The 18,243-nt window shown below is 33.4% G+C and overlaps 2 protein-coding genes across 3 annotated transcripts; one reads left to right on the forward strand and one right to left on the reverse strand.

Moving 5' to 3' along the window:
* Nucleotides 1–1,155: 1,155 nt before the first annotated feature.
* LOC127709062 (uncharacterized) lies at nt 1,156–10,389 on the reverse strand. 2 transcript variants are annotated; one of them, XM_052214405.1, is made up of 4 exons: nt 10,265–10,389; nt 7,584–7,631; nt 4,438–4,539; nt 1,156–1,533 (listed from the first exon to the last, which is right to left on the reverse strand). In XM_052214405.1, the coding sequence occupies exons 1-4, from the start codon at nt 10,361–10,363 to the stop codon at nt 1,420–1,422; spliced, it is 363 nt and encodes a 120-aa protein (XP_052070365.1). In that variant the 5' UTR covers nt 10,364–10,389; the 3' UTR covers nt 1,156–1,419. The 2 variants fall into 2 exon arrangements, with proteins under 2 accessions (XP_052070365.1, XP_052070366.1); XM_052214406.1 differs by lacking the exon at nt 4,438–4,539.
* Nucleotides 10,388–17,293, forward strand: LOC127709061 (uncharacterized). The gene is made up of 6 exons (XM_052214404.1): nt 10,388–10,510; nt 11,650–11,697; nt 13,342–13,414; nt 15,399–15,424; nt 15,716–15,742; nt 16,435–17,293. Exons 1-6 carry the CDS (start codon nt 10,442–10,444, stop codon nt 16,642–16,644), a joined length of 453 nt encoding a protein of 150 aa, XP_052070364.1. The 5' UTR covers nt 10,388–10,441; the 3' UTR covers nt 16,645–17,293.
* Nucleotides 17,294–18,243: the final 950 nt, after the last annotated feature.

The raw sequence follows: 18,243 nt of genomic DNA on the forward strand, positions 1-18,243 counted from the left end.
TGTCTACATAAATTTATTTTTCCCAATGTCTCCAGTATATATGGTAACTGTTGTTTTACAATCTCACCAAAATATAGATCTGTGATTCTGCTATGCACATAAGAATGATAAGAGATAAGAGCTTCGACGAGTAAATCTGAATTTTATATCAGGGACCTTTGTACATTTGTTATTCCCTATTCGGATTTTCCTATTCCTGTCGTTTTATAGGTATTAAAACAAAAAGCTAGTTTATATTGACTGATTTTTGTTTGCTTAACGCCCAGTGGACAATATTGCATCCATGATGAAGACAGGACGAAATTAACAATTAACTCAGTAAGTAGGTCTACAAAGTGGGTAGACCAAGATTTTCCAGTAGAATAAGAGGGTATGTTGGATGGGACAGAAAATTGCTTTTAAGGACCATTCAAAATGTTGTTGCAATAGTTCTTTTACGCACATAGAGCATGGCATTCTCCCTGTATGGGTCATCGGTTTAATGTCCGCATTTTGACCGAAAGTGGCTGTGTATTTATAAATCCCACTCAATCAAACGGACGCTGCTCTTGGTGGGTTTTACTGCTGAACGGGAGAAGTACATACGTGACAATATTTCCATATCATATTTAACCCTTGGGCTGTACAGAATTCATAAAATATATAGAAGGAGATGTTGGTTAAAGTTCGATGAGAAATACATAGCTGAATCAGATGAACTTCTAAAGCACAGGTCCGGTTTAGAGAGTCTTCAAATTGGCAGGGCACTGGTGTATCTATTATTTCAAAAACACGATCTCAAATATTGGAATGAAAGAAAATCCACTTTATACAAGATCTTTGTTTGACACATATGATTTCGGTTATTATTTTAAATTCTACTTTGAGATCCAAATTCAGGAATAGACGTGGTTTAATCTTCAACTACCCTAGACTGTTCCTAGGATGTTTTTGCCATAATTTGCCCATTGAAATACTTAATGAATTTTCCCCCACGCATTTTGTTTGTATAGTTTTTTTTACTGCTGTATCCCCTTTTCTGTGTATCGTATATATCATTCAACATTTATCTACTTCACTACTTCATGCATTGGCCAACTTTTTTGCCAAAAACATTGTTACTATATTTTGGAACAATGATGGGTATAATAAAAATTAAACACAAAAAGAACATATAATGTTAAAGTCGGTCATATTATTGGAAACAACCTGACATATTACATATTTAAGGCTTATAGCATTGTTAGTATTTTGTATCCAAATAAATTAGAACTTATGTTAATTGGCAAAATAAAAACAATATATACATGCATTGTAAGAAAACTACGAATAAATATTTTGTGAAACAGGTTACATAGAAAACAAGAAGTCATGTTAAACAAACTCTTTGATCTGTTAGTTTTAATTATACTGCATATCTTTAGGTCGCTGAAATTCGTTTTACTGGTATAACAAAACATCAGTAAATATAGATTCTAGAATAACACATCCTCCTACAAAGTATAGAAACCAGGTTTTCTCCGTGGGCAACTCTCCTTTCCGAATAAACAATATCTGCAAGAGAACACATTAGTAATTTCAGAAAAACCATTTAAATTGTTTAAAAAGTTAATCAGAAGTCAATAAACAGCGATTTCTGACGAGTACAACATCTACGAACTCATACAAAACTGCATATAACGTTAGATGCTCTAGCTGGAAGGTGTGTGTTTAAATCAGATATTAAGTTAAAAAAAAGTGTCTAAGCAAGCGGTTTTTTTTTCTAGATGACAACACTATATAGAATAAGGAGATGTGGTACGAGTCCAAATAACGTGGATGTAAGCAGTTGTAGGTCACCGTACAGCCTTCTACCTGATAACGTATAGTCAGATATAAAAGCTAGGTTCCGACGTGACAAAATGTGAAACAATTCAAACGATAAAAACTAGCAGCCTAGTTTATAACAAAACAATTTTCGAAAAACATATAATAGACATGAACCACGACAACAACTAAATTATAGGCTCCTGATCTGGTACAAGCACATACAGAATGACAGACATGAACCAACGACAACAACTAAATTACAGGCTCCTGATCTGGTACAAGCACATACAGAATGACAGACATGAACCAACGACAGCAACTAAATTACAGGCTCCTGGTCTGGTACAAGCACATAAAGAATGACAGACATGAATCAACGACAACTAAATTACATGGCTCCTGATCTGGTACAATCACATAAAGAATGACAGACATGAACCACGACAGCAACTAAATTACAGGCTCCTGATCTGGTACAAGCACATAAAAAATGACAGACATGAACCAACGACAACAACTAAATTACAAGCTCCTGATCTGGTACAAGCACATAAAGAATGACAGACATGAACCAACGACAACAACTAAATTACAGGCTCCTGATCTGGTACAAGCACATAAAAAATGACAGACATGAACCAACGACAACAACTAAATTACAAGCTCCTGATCTGGTACAAGCACATAAAGAATGACAGACATGAACCAACGACAGCAACTAAATTACAGGCTCCTGATCTGGTATAAGCACATAAAGAATGACAGACATGAACCAATGACAACAACTAAATTACAGGCTCCTGATCTGGTACAAGCACATAAAGAATGATAGACATGAACCAACGACAGCAACTAAATTACAGGCTCCTGATCTGGTACAAGCACATAAAGAATGACAGACATGAACCAACGACAACAACTAAATTACAGGCTCCTGATCTGGTACAAGCACATAAAGAATGACAGACATGAACCAACGACAGCAACTAAATTACAGGCTCCTGATCTGGTACAAGCACATAAAGAATGACAGACATGAACCAACGACAGCAACTAAATTACAGGCTCCTGATCTGGTACAAGCACATAAAGAATGACAGACATGAACCAACGACAGCAACTAAATTACAGGCTCCTGATCTGGTACAAACACATAAAGAATGACAGACATGAACCAACGACAGCAACTAAATTACAGGCTCCTGATCTGGTACAAACACATAAAGAATGACAGACATGAACCAACGACAACAGCTGAATTACAGGCTTCTGATCTGGTACAAGCACATAAAGAATGACGGACATGAACCAACGACAACAACTAAATTACAGGCTCCTGACCTTGTACAAGCACATAAAGAATGACAGACATGAACCAACGACAGCAACTAAATTACAGGCTCCTGATCTTGTACAAGCACATAAAGAATGACAGACATGAACCAATGACAGCAACTAAATTACAGGATCCTGATCTGGTACAAGCGCATTAGGAATGACAGACATGAACCAACGACAACAACTAAATTACAGGCTCCTGATCTGGTACAAGCCCATAAAGAATATCAGACATGAACCAACGACAACAACTAAATTACAGGCTCCTGATCTGGTACAAGCCCATAAAGAATGACAGACATGAACCAACGACAACAACTAAATCACAGGCTTCTGATCTGGTACAAGCACATAAAGAACATTGCGAGGTTCAGTACTCTGAGTTTTCAGTAGCTCCGAAATTTTATGATACTGTATTGATCTTTACTTCTTTGCTTTTGCTTTTACTTGTGTTTTTTTTTTCTTTTTCTTTTTCTCCTTTTAATATATCTATTGTGCCAGTATAGTTGTCTTTGCTTTACCTTTACCGAATTTCATTGTGCTGTTTGATGTTTTACTGATCGAGATTAAAAGGGGTAAAATCATAAAAAGAATCTCTATGTTCTCATTTCTTACATACTATATATTTATATATCATATGTATCTTTCAGATTTATTTAATATTATTATTTGGAAAATTTTAGTTCGTAATTTAAAAACATCCGTCTTTCTAGAATTTGTTCTAAAATTGAAATAAAAGAAAACCAGAAAACTAGTAGCTACCAATTATGTCATTTGGTCGCTGGTGGATAGTTCTTTCATTGGTAATGGTTCCACATTTCCTTATCTTAAATCTGTGTATTGGCAATTTCAGATTTGCTTGGTAACAGCATGATTTCAAAACTAAACAGTTTAAGATGTGATTTGTAATTCGATATAAGTTTCAATCTCACAAACACTGCGAATGCCTTCGTAGTTATTAGAATACTAAATTCTCATCTTTGAAAACTGTCCAACTTGGTCGGATTTTCGGAATCAACATGCATTTCAGTGCTTTGCTTCGAAAAACCGCTATACTATTCTCAAGTACTTGAACAATCATTGAGCTCAGAAAAATATTGGGTACATTTAGAAGCTGTGGAACCGTAGCTCTTAGGTCCTTACGATATTTTTTTGACAATTTGTGGACCATACACATACTATGGTACACAGACCGAAAAACATAATGCCCCTCTACTATCGTAGGTGGGGCACAAAAATTGTTTTCTGCTGAAAGACTACCTAAAGGTTAAAACATGAAAAGTATAACTACAATAGGTAAACAATTCTCACCAGAATTATTTCAATCACAACAAATCCAATAAGACTTATACCCAACATGAAATAGTTAGCACCATGTTTGAATCCCTGGTCCATACTTAGGCCTATAGTTATCTGGAAAAACAATAAATAAAACGACAGAGATTACTATCATCCGCGACAAACTTTTAAGAAAATCTTACATGTTTGCTTACTACATTCGTTTTCGTTTATATTTATTCCAATTTTTTCCCGCTCAGTCACCTTTAGGTTGTCAAGACTGATCATTTATTTTCTCCTTTTTTTAAGGTATAATTGGCATTTTTTTCTGATGAGCATCACGTCTTCCAAATGTTTACCACGAAAAGTAAAAAAAATATAACAGATTAGACGATTCGGCCAACGCTTGGTTCAAATGGGTGCCAAATTCCGTGGGCTGAGTAAACCACGAATTTAAATAGTCAACAATCTACAAATTTTCTATAAACTTGTATGCAGACTTGGGAAAAACTGCGAATTCAAATCAAATATCCACGAAAATACAGTTTTTTCTCAATCCACGAAAATTGGTAACCACGAAAATAAATAAATCCATAGAAGCAGATGAACCTCTTTTGCTATAAGTTGGAAAAGGTCGGCATGCAAAATCAGGACTAAGTGATTCCTACAGCGTTTTTTAAATATAAAAATAAGGAGATGTGGTATGATTGCCAATGAGACAACTATCCACCAAAGTCCAAATGAAGTTGATGTAAGCAATTATAGACAACCGTACGGCCTTCGGCAATGAGAAAAAAAACATACCGTATGGTCGACTATAAAAGGCCCCGACGTGTAAAATATGAAACAATTCAATTGAGAAAAATAACGGCCTAATTTATAACAAAACAATTTACGAAAAACAAATATGACGGACATGAATCAACGACAAACACTAAACTACAAGCTCCGGACTTGGGGAAGGAACTATAGAATGTGGTGGGGTTAAACATGTTTCAACGCGCCAACCCTCCCCTAATTAACCTGGGACAACGGTGTAACAGTACAACATAAATTTAAATCAAACTATAAGAATCAGTTGAAAAAGGATTAACTCATCAGATCGATACAAAGCAGAAAAACATCAAACAAAAACACAGACCGTACGTGGCAGGGTATTTATACATCCATCACAACACAAAAGACCCAAGTACAGATCTGAGAGCCAATAACAACTAATACAAAAATCATGCAGCTAAGACTGTAAAATCAACTTGTATACAACATCCAATGGATTTAGTGTAAAGACGTCTTTAACAGTCAGAGGAAAACATGACCTTGTGCAATACCAAACTATCGGTATCGAAATATTGTAGTACCGTGCATGTGAATATGCGTATAACAATAATATTTAGTATGGTTTTAATTTACTGATAACAAAATCAATATTTATACCAATAAAACAATATGTAAAGATCTGACTACAGTGTAGAATTGGTAGCCTTAAGTTTATATAAGGATAGATAAGTTTACCCGGGTCGTATTTAAATTTCCGGGCTCGGTAAACAACACCACCATATAAATTTGGATGTGCTATTCCGTTTGAAATAAGTTTCCTACATGCACAGCCAAACTTACAAACCAAATATTTGTATCTATGGAATAATTCAGTAAAGGTTTTAAGTAATATGTGCAAACGAAATCCCTGACTTAACAATTCACCAGTAAAACATAGATTACGCTCACTGAAATCCAAAACGTCACTACAGGCACGAGCATAGTGAACAAGTTGAGATATATATACCGATAGATGGTGCCAAAGGAACATCACCGTCCAAAAAAGGAAAAATTAACAACAGGGAAAGACAAATCATCCTTTATGTCGTAATTTTTTGTGTAGAGTTTCTCGAGTAAAACTTAAACATCTAAATCTAGGAAATGACATTTATTGCTGTTTATATTTGATTTATTTAAAGTAAGTTCATTTGGTTAAATTTCGGCAGTATGTTTAGAGAAGTATTGATTATTGTTTGAAGTGTTGTTTAATTTATTAAGCAAATGGAATTAAGATGGGTCTTCACTGACTTTAGCTATTAACTGTGGTTCATAACAGTACAGGAACAAGTCAGCTATTAAAGGGGCACAAATGGTGCCAATAAGAATACGTACAACCTGTCGATAAACTGTATTGCCGAAACGTACATAAATGTTGTCAAGGAGAAAATTTACAGCTTAAATCATCTCATCACTCCCCCAGTAAGTATATATATTTAGCATATTTACCTTTCTCATTAGAGACAAATGCTTTATATGAGTTGCAGCAAATAAATTTTGGACCAGATTTTATCAAACGACCATTTAAACAAATAGGAAAACATGTTTGAAAAGATTTTGTAGAAGTTTAGTTTAAGGAGTGGAAAAGTCAAAACTGTCACGGCAACCGAATCAAAAGGACCTTTAAAAGCACGAAATTTATCTAAAACATCCAAAGATTTTTTCTTCACTCCAAAAATAGTTCATTCCACGATGATGAGTTCTTTTATATTAGTTAAGGAACCAGTTAAAAACACTGAAAGGTTAGAAGTAGAACACTTACTATAGAGGCCGAGACGAAACGATATTCTACGGTTTTTGTGTGTAGTTTAGGTAACCAATACATAGTGGGGACCTTCAAATGTTCAGAGGATGCCTTAAGCGGAGCTGTGGTAGTGATATGGTTATTTACTATTTGACTCTCTGTGGATCGTACGGCCTTGAATCTAGTTGAATGTATAATTTCATTCTTAAGGACTTCCGTGTAGTATTTACGTTATACCACCACCACATTGTTGGCTGCTTTGTCGACCGGTACGAACACAAAACGCTTTGCGAGTATTTGAATTTTTTTAAAGGAGGTATTAGTGAGATGTACATATTTAGATGCTCATTAACTTAATCTATTTCACTATACATCACTTATGTATTTTTTTTAAAGATTATATCTTCATTAACTATTATATTTTAATATCATTATATGGACATTCATAACTGTCTGTGAAAAATAGTTTTCTTGTTATTATTTTTTTAACCTTTTGTCTTGAATGTACATCTGATATGTACATATATATATCATAATGATTTTTTTTATTTTATTTTTTTTTGTTTGATAAAAAAAAAATTGACTTTGACTATATTAAACATCAATATATACTTTTACTTACCCCAACCATTATGACTACCAATGCAACAAATAATATTTGTAGCCGTCGCTGAAAATAAAAAAAGAATAAAACAACAATCTTACAGTAAATCGGCACACATCACTAATACTCGGTTGTTATAGGCGGAAAATATTATATGCAAATTAACGTGCCTTTGTGTGTTGTGGATGGAGAATGGTAATTTATTGATATAAGCTAATACACATTTTTTTTTATTGTATTGTGTGTTTTCACTGAAAAGTGTTTTCTATGCAAGTTTATATATAATTTATAATAACTTGTTCTATGATGTGTATGTATTTTGCCAGACAAGGGCCCATAATTGGTCAAATAAAAAGGTTTAATGTCCAATGTCTATTACCGTTGTTCAATACTATGAAAAATTAGTATGCATTTTGTGATCTTCCGGTATTTTAGTTCAGCTTAACTTAAAAACACCATTCTTGTCGCATTGTGAATTTGAACTTGAATCAAGATATGCATCGGTAAATGCAGTGGCGGGTATAAAGTGAGATGGATCTCCCTATGTTAGGAGTTTCCACTTCAAAATAACGTTTAAAACAACGAAAAATTCGCAAGGGTTTCGGTTCCACGGAACCCTGTGTCTCGCCTGCGATTGCCGCTGTCATTGTAAAAGTGTAATGTTGACTTAAAAAGTGAGTCCATTTATCAGTAAAATACAGAATTTAAAAAAAAAATCAAAATTTTTCTTTAGATGCTATTTCTTGGTCTTGCAGATTAGCTTCTGTCCAAGTTTCATAATAATCCATAAAAGTTTACAAATTTATCATGTCGAAAATATTTAATCCCTGACTGTAAATGTTAACTGTAAAAAACGAAGTCCATCTATCAGAAAAATACTAAAAATGAAAAAAAATATATTTTCAAAGGTTTGCTTCAGACATTATATCTTAGTTATTTAAAAAGCTTCTGCCAAAGTTTCATAAAACTCTATGAAGGTTTGACATTTAGTAATTGACGTGTAAAACAATCTTTAACCACAGTCTACTTGTTAACTGTAAAAGAATTAAGTCCATTTATCAGTAAAATACGGAAAAATGAAAATAAATATTTTCAAAATTTTGCTCTGGATACTGTATTTTGGTCATAAACAAGCTTCTGTTAAAATTTTATTCAATTCCATTAAGGGTTGACAAAGTTGTCTAACAAAACTTTAACCTCAGACTAAATCTGGATGTTGACTAATAAAAAAACTAATATTCGCTCTGGATACTGTATTTTGGTCATAATCAAGCTTCTGTCCTAAATTCCATGTAGGTTTGACAAAGTTATTGATGTATAGAAAAAACTTTAACCACAGACTGAACCTAAATGGTGACGCCGCCGACGCCGACGACGGAATTTAGGATCGCTATGTCTCGCTTTCGCGTAATAAATTTCGCAGGCTCGACAAAAATATGCTGGGACCAAAAGGAGTTTACACAATTCTGATCCGCAGCTGGCATGTAATTGGAGGGTTATAAGGTAAGAATACTTCGTTCAGCAGAGATTTTTTTTTAAACCCGAAGATTTACACAAGGGAAAAAAATCGTTAAAGAGTAGATATAACTGAGGACAATATGATTCTAATTCAAAAAGAGAAACGAAAGATACCAAAGGGATATTCAAACTCAGGAATCGAAAATAAACTGGCAATGTCAAGGCAAAAACGAAAAACGACCAAAAGACAAACAATAGTACACAAAACACAACATATATAATAAACTGTTGACACAGAGATATGTCTCGCTTGTCGGCATAAAGTTCAGAAAAAGACAATCTGATGGACAACAACATGGTTTATTAATTCATAATATGTACTGATAAAAATATCATTGATCCATCACAAGTAGTTCTTATCAAACTGACTTAAGCAGAAAACTTAACATTGAAAATTGCTAATTAATTCAAAGTCACTGGACTATGACCAGGGGACAGGGCCTCGAAATAGTCGTCAAACTGATATGAACTGATATAAATATATAGTAATGCAACTTCATACAAAATATCATTGAACTATCACAAGTAGATCCTATCAAACTAACTTAAGCAGAAAACTTTTAAAACAATTGTTGACGCCGTCGTCGCCGAAGCCGTCGCCGGAAAAGCAATCCCTATGTCTCGCTTTTTGAGACATTCGTCGCAGGCGAAACAAAAACTAAAGACTGAGCAACACGAACCCAACCATAAACCGATACAGGAGCTCAAGAAAGGAAAGCATATTCTGTTCCAAATGTAGCACCCGTTGGTCGTGTTGTTCATGTAAGTACAAACCCGGTGATAAGTCTAATTCGGTAGATCCCATTCGAGGATGGGAGGACGGGATTGTGGTTACGACATAGGGACATATTCTCCGTCATCTGTGTATTCAAGACTTTAATGGACAATTCTATCTTGCAGTTTTTCAAATTTGCCCATTTTGGTTAACGTAAAGTATGATATTTTAGTGTACTTTAGTACACTTATTGTGGATTATTTTTTTAACATGATCATGATGACGGAAAGTTAACAAGCATCAATTATGCGACTTTACTCAAGGAAGTAAATCTGACGTGATCAATTAACTTTTCATATTATATCAATGCAGATTTATATTTATTTATCGAATCTTCATATAAGAGATAACATGTCACTCCCATAATAGATCATAATAAGGACGGAAAGTAAGGATAATTACTTACCGATGTTGGCGACAGGTTATTGCCATAATACAGAGCATTTTCCTGAGGGTTGCCGGCACTTTCAGTAGATTTTGACAAAATAGGAGTTTTATCCGACATTCTTGACACTTCCTATTGTGAGCACGTGTTTATGATTGTTTATGTTAAGATAAACAGTCACATGAAACAATATCTAAAATGTCGGATAAAGCTAATGTAGCTTCGATAGATACAAATGCTATATACCATGAAGTATCGCCAAATATTGTAAGTACTTTTTGTAGAAATACAATCATAAATACACTTTTTTAAAACAATAATCAAGCTATCAAAAATTGACGCCCACTTAGTTGCATGGGTACTTATAATCTTATCTGTCAAGTAAAACTTATTTGTTGATTAATATTTAACAGGTTGGGATATATAATATCCCAAATAGGATACTAGCTGCGTAAACAATTTTTTTTTATTTTGGGGACAAATATTGACAACTGCAAATTAAAAGTCAGATACAAGATACGTTGCTTATAGCAACTTTTCTTATCAAATTATTCATGAGATCGATTTCAACTGGTAGAACGTATAAATTTTCAACAACAAAACTATCTTGTTTTTACTCCTTTTATAAAATTTAGCAATGATATTGTTTAAATCTACAAACTTAACTAGATGCTCCTCAAGAATCGCTCACCTGGCAATAATGTCATTTTTACTTTCACTTTTATCGCGATCAAAATATTTTTCCATTTTCAAATATACAACTGTTCCAAGTTATTTAAGTTAATTAAAAGCTTTCTTTTTTATTCAGGACCAATTATTTATTAATAATTGACGTAAAATTCAGGATACCAAAAAAAAACTTTTTACAAATTTTTCGAACTTGCTCTCCCCCAAATCAAATGACGTCTAAAGCATTCATGGCAATATAAAAAAAGACGCGATTTTTGTTATCTCAGTTTGCTTGCTTGTCAATTTTGCTTCCTAACGGTTTCTCTCAATTAATTATTGTTTCGTAACTGGTTTATTGGTTATTTTGATAAATATTTTTTTTAAAACGTTCACGACGACGGACGTCAAGTAATGGCTAAAGCTCCAATGGACGAATGAGCCAGATGAGCTTAAAAGAAAATGTAAAGGATGGGCGTTTCTGTGTTTGGTTTACGTTTTATCATTTTTGAATGCCGAAGTACCGATCGACGTGTTTCCGTTTTAGATCTGTAAAAAATACATCTACATACCTTTTCTTTACACATGTTAAGTAAGGGTGTATGTGTATATTTGTTGCATAGCCTATGGACCAGTCACATAGGACTTTAAAATATCCATTTTTTTTTGGATTTTTCAAGCAGCAGTTTTCTCAAACCTTTTATTCTAAATACATTTTGGATGAATTTTTTTATTTCCAGATTTTGCTTCTTCGCTTCTTCAATTTTCTGACGTTTATAATGGCCGTGGTAAGTATACCAAAGACAAGTTTATCACATAAATATGTTTGGCTTCAACCATTAATCATTAAGTGGTATTACTAGATATTATCATCAATATAATAAGTTCACATTAAGTTTACACATTTAAAACAAAAATCTTTTTTGTAATTTGTGAGCTTAAAATTATAGCAGTCACAGGATACATACATTTTACCATCCATACTTAAAAACAACCTTGGTTTAAGTATGGGATGTCATCAGGGTAAATAACTATACAAAAAAAAAACCAAAGTAAGACAAGCATAGTATTGTTATGTATGTGGTATACAAATGGAAAATTTAACAATGAAAAAAAAAAAAAAAAAATCTTATACCCAAGCGCCTTTGCGTGTCAATTGAATAACAAATGACCTGGTGACTATATACTAGAATAAATACTTACATAAACCAAAAGGTGACCAACACAACTAATTAACCAATTAAAACGATATTGTCATAATCAGTTTTTAATCATTCACAATTTGATAGAATATTACATCATGTTGAATGTGGGCAGTATATGAAAGAAGAAATTTGGAAGAAATGAAAAACAAACAACCCCTTCATCACTAGTTACACAATAATAGTTATTTGAAAGGGTTTTGAGTATCTTAATAAGCTCAGTTGTTTTCAAATTTGGCAGCAAGAAATAACATACGATGTAGTTTTCAAAATCTGAGAACATTCAACTTGATGTATACAAAAACAGTAAAAGGCAATCATCAAATAAATCCTTTGAAGTTTCAAACGAATTTTCTGTGGTACTCAGGATTCTAACCTGTTGATAAAATATTAAAATGAACCACTTTTTGAACTAAACTTACATATTAATCTGAATTATTTACGTGTGCTGACTCACAATGATCCGAGGGTGACATGTAAAATGTGAATCCCTAACCGGGGTGACATGTAAAAATGTGTATCCCCAATCGGGTGGCATTTTAAAATGTGTATTCCAAACCGGGGTGACATGTTGAAATGTGTATCCCTAACCGTGCGAAAAAAAAACTCGGAGCCGTCCATTCTCATAATCCGTGAAGTCTTTGGTTTGTGTATATCAAGGTAGAAAGCATAACATGAAATAAAAGGCGATGTGAGATATACATCTTTAAGCCAGTCACATAACACACAAATAAACAAAATACAAATAAAGACCATTATACATACTTCAACAATAGATTAGTGACCTTGCGACATTTCAAGCTCTATGTCGACCCCTGGTCTCAAGAGTTATGAGCATATCACACAGAGATTATCAAAGATCTGCCAATTTAAAACAAAACAAAAACTTTTAAGACATGACAACCAGTGACGAAGCTCCCGACTATGGACAGGCACATAAACATGTGGCTAAGTTAAAGTTGTAATGTTGTCAGAATTTTTTAGCCCTTGTCTGTCCCTTTGAGTTAATAAAAACATCAATTTGGTTTATAATAATTCGATTAACCCTACTGCATTCTTTAACGAATTGCTTGGTCTGAACAGAGACATATATACACATATTATATTGTATATATGTCTCTGGTCTGAATAAGTATGGAATAAGTGTGTTTAATTATTTACATATTATAACTTGATGGTTCCCCATAACGAAAGCTAGTTTTTCACAACAAATCTCTCTCTCTCTTACAGATCTCATTTATCTTGTGTATAGTCCAGGGAGATGGGAACGAGACATATTATTTATTAGCTTGTAATACTGTTAGTAAGTATATCGTTCATCTTACACAGGCGCTTTGGGAATAAACCCCCCTTTTTCTATATACATAATTGTGTGTTTTATTATTCTTATTTACATGTAAAATAAGAATAGAGGGCGTCATATGTAAACTACCTATTGAAAAATCATATGAATCAGAGCAAGAAACTCAAATATTAAGGAATATTTACAACAACAAAAATATGAAAGGAAAAGGGGGGGGGGGGGTCATTCTGCAAGCACCTGTGCCATCTTGGGGATAATTCTTTCTTTGCTCTGAGCAATAGCAATAACAATTAAATTAAGTTAGAGATACAACAAACAGATTGACATTCAGAAGTGTCATATCTTAAATAAAATGCTCCGCTGGGTGCAGCTTGATACGACCGCAGGGGTCGAACCCTGAACAGTTGGGGCAAGTATGGACACAACATTCATGCTTGATACAGCACTGAATTTGGATTGTGATTAAATATTTGACACAGCATAGGTTTCTGACACAGAATGAATGTGGTCTAAAACTTAAAAAAATTTAATTTACCTATTCAAACCATATCATTATTATTTGCTTTTATAGATAAATCAGAAATAACCAATTTAAAATGGAAAATTTTAAAGAAAAAAATCCCCCCGCAAATGTTTTGAACCCCCTTATGATTCATCACCCCCAAACTTAATCCCAGCCTTCCCTTTGTGGTATGGTACCTTGCAGTACAATTTCAGAGAGATCCATACACTTGAACACAAGTTATTGTCTGGAAACTAGAAAAATGCTTGTTTTTTGGCCCCTTATTCCTTAACATTTAGGGCAATTACCCCCAAACTCAAACCCAGCTTTCCCTTTGTGATATGGAACCTTGTATTACAATTTCATAAAGATCCATACACTTACACACAAGTTATTGTCCTGAAACTAGAAAAATGCTTGTTTTTACCCCTTTTTGGCCCTTGATTCCTAAAATTTTGAGGCAATTACTCCCAAAATCAATCCCAGCCTTCCCTTTGTGGTATGGTACCTTGCAGTACAATTTCAGAGAGATCCATACACTTGAACACAAGTTATTGTCTGGAAACTAGAAAAATGCTTATTTTTGGCCCCTCTTTGGCCCCTTATTCCTAAACATTTTGGGCAATTACCCCCAAACTCAATTCCAGCTTTCCCTTTGTGATATGGAACCTTGTAGTACAATTTCAGAAAGATCCATAGACTTACACACAAGTTATTGTCATGAAACTAGAAAAAAATGCTTTTTTTTGCCCCTTTTGTGGCCCCTAATTCCTAAAATTTTGAGGCAATTACCCCCAAAATCAATCCAAGTATTCCCTTTGTGATATGGAACCTTGCAGTACAATTTCAGAGAGATCCATACACTTGAAAACAAGTTATTGTCATGAAACTAGAAAAATGCTTGTTTTTTGCCCCTTTTTTGGCCCCTAATTCCTAAAATTTGGAAGCAATTTCCCCAAAATCAATCCCAGCATTCCCTTTGTGATATGGAACCTTGTGGTACCATGTCAGAGAGATCCATACACTAACACACAAGTTATGTCTGGAAGTTACAAAAATGCTTATTTTTGGCCCCTTTTTCCTTAACTGTTGGTACCATAACCCCCAAAATCAATCCCAACCTTCCTTTTGTGGTATTGAACCTTATGGTAAAATTTCATAGAGATCCATTCACTTAAACTAAAGTTAGAGTGCGAAAACCAATGTGTCTTCGGACGGCGACGACGACGCCAACGTCATACCAGTATACGACCGCAAAATTTTTTTGCGGTCGTATAAAAATTACTTTTGTGTCTAGTACAAAACAAGGTTCATTCAGATCTCATTAACATGTTTTCATAATCATATGTGTGTAATATTTGCCACATAACCTTAAGACACCAATTGGTCCTTTTCATCCAGGCTCTTTGTTTAATGACAAAAAGGCTACTCAAAGTTAGATTCTATCAGTTGTGATACAAATATTTTTTATTCCTTTTTCAGTCAGTTGTCTTGTTGGAATTGTTGTGGTAAGTAAAATTTATCAATTAAAAAATTAAAACCCACTTTTCAAAACCATTGAATGAGTTGATATATGTTTGAATGGAAATTATTACAATCATTCTTTTAGCAGATTTGTGTTTTTGTATTCCAAAATCATCAAAAACAGTCAAGATAAGTCTTCCTGACAAAAAGTTCTTCTGCTTTTGTGTAATATCACTGTGCAGTCCTAAATACAATTAACACCTATAGGTAAAGAGATAAAGGAAAAATCGATAAAAAAGTTATATTCTAAGGCTACATATATACTTTCTTTACAGAACTGGTGGTACAGAAGTGGAGATCTAGTATGTATCTAAATTACACAAAGGAGAAGTGGTTTGATCCTCAATGAGACAACTATCCACCAGAGACACACTATACATCCCTTTAATCAGTAGTCATCAACATATTTTGAAAAACACAATATTTCTGAGTTGTACTGGCTTTTAAATATTCAAAATATGCTTTTGTGGAATTTAAATTTTGTGACTTTCTGTTTGAATTAAGCAATTATGAAGGTTCTGAAAGATAAATATTATCCTGTTGGAATGGAATGGTACAGTTAGCTGTTGATCTTCTGTCTAAATAATTTTTCAAAAAAAATTGTACAAGTACTTGCTCATCTTATTAGGAAATCAAAAGATGAAACTAGCTACTATACACAAAAAAAATCACCATACAGATGTTTACAGAAAACTAACTTAGGAAGATTTAAACATATAGTTTACATCCAATGTTTTCAAACATGAAATCCAAAATATTCTATTGAGAGCAATACAGATAATATAACTTTGAAAATACATCTAAACAGCTATTCTAGTTTCATACAGAAGGTCTCCATATTTAACACCCTACACCCTATACAATTTTGGTACAATGTACTGTATATTGTTCTCTTCCTCACAGAGCAATGCAGGGTTTTGGAACTTTATAACATTTTCTTCATGGCATGTCACAGAAAACTTCTGACATCTTACAATACCTCCTTTTTTTACAGGGTCCAGAAAAGTTCTGGTACATCTTTATAGTAGGTGCAGTAATCATGTTCCAGTGTATTACAACAGATATTTTTGTGTTTCATGTTCTGAATGAGGATAGCAAGAATATAAATCCTCCTTCTATTAACAAAACAACAATTTTCCCTGCAATATCTGTCAAACCTGCTTCAACTGTAAAAACTTTATTTGATTTTGCTGACAGACTTTAAATGAAATTATATAACTTTTTGCCATATGTTTGGTTTTGTGCAATGGAATATTTATAAGCCATCTTTTTATATGTTCAGCTGTTGTTAATATTGGTATAGTTAATAATCTGATATGTATAAGGTTGAAAATAAACAACTACACTTGTCAATGTATTCCCAGTTAACATATTGTTATGAATACTCATGTATGAATACACATGTAATAATTGCCACTGGACATATCAATTGATCAATTAATTTATACACGGCCCTTATTTCACTTCTTTTAACTATTTATCAGTGAGCAAGCAATATGTGATCAGAACAGAAGATCTCTGTTTTATGAATAATTTTCTTTTATCTTATATCTATTAAACTGTCGGATCAAACATTTTTTAAAACATGAATTCTTTTATACATTTTCAGAAAGTATTTCAGTCATTTTGGAAATATTCTGGTCTTTTTTTCTGTGGAATTTTATAGATTTAAGCAAACCTTCCTTATAGATTTGATTTTATGAATTTGTTGTGATATGCACTAATGGAGATGTCAATCCAAATAAATACTTGTATATTTGCAAGGATAAAATGTACAACAATTCACAAAATTTTTTTTAGTGTATGATTTTTTCCATTTTGTATTTTGTTTAATAAATTCATGTGAAACATATAAATCTTTAGTATCTTCAACATATGATTGCCTGTATTAAAACATATCCATAGAATTATTAAATTCCTCATGTATTTCTCATCCTTTAGATTTTGAGAACTCAACTGCCTTATATCAACTCCATAATAGAATCTAAACAAAAAGCATCTCAACTGCCTTGCATTGCGCCAATTTCTTATTAAAATCTTTAAGATCTTTCACTTTGCTCAGTAGATGTTTGTAAGATCTGAAAACATCCAATATATATGAGGTCTTGGACATAGGCGGATCCAGGGGGGCCCAGGCCCCCATTTTGTGGGAAAAATTTGGTAGATTATATAGGGAATCACTGAAGCGTGACTGGAGCGGGCCCCCTTAGGTCAGTCAGCGGGCCCTACTTACAAAAAATTCTGGATCCGCCACTGTTGGATGACCTAAAATGTTATTGCTTTCTGTAAATTTGCTGTTGTGTCTTCAAGAAAGAAAGGGAACCATGCGTGATGACATCTTGCAGAAATTACACACTCTTCTTGCAAACCATTCAAAAGAAATATAAAGAGTGCTACAGATTCCATCATCCTATCTTGTGCCATAAAATATTTCTAGATTTTCAACAGTTATAAATTTAAAATAATTAAAAGCCTCTCATTTTAAATTTGAAAATTTAACCATATCTAGAAAACAGATTTAAGCACACTTAATGAAATGGTAGAATCACATGTACTTTTCAAAAATCAGCAAACAAAATTTTGTCAAACTTAACAAAATTCACGAAGAAAAAGATAATATATTAAGTCTGTGATGCAAAATGTGTCCAATATTCCAACTTGATAAAATTGATATATGCTGTCTTGCTAACAACTGTACTTGCTTTGCTTGAATCCTGATTTTTTATCTTCATAAACCCATGAGCCAATTTGGATAAGTTTTTTTTCAAAGTCTATATTACAGGTCAGTTACCAAACAGGAAAC

This window comes from Mytilus californianus, unplaced genomic scaffold (assembly GCF_021869535.1).
Source record: "Mytilus californianus isolate M0D057914Y unplaced genomic scaffold, xbMytCali1.0.p SCAF_7, whole genome shotgun sequence".
Classification (NCBI taxonomy): domain Eukaryota; kingdom Metazoa; phylum Mollusca; class Bivalvia; order Mytilida; family Mytilidae; genus Mytilus; species Mytilus californianus.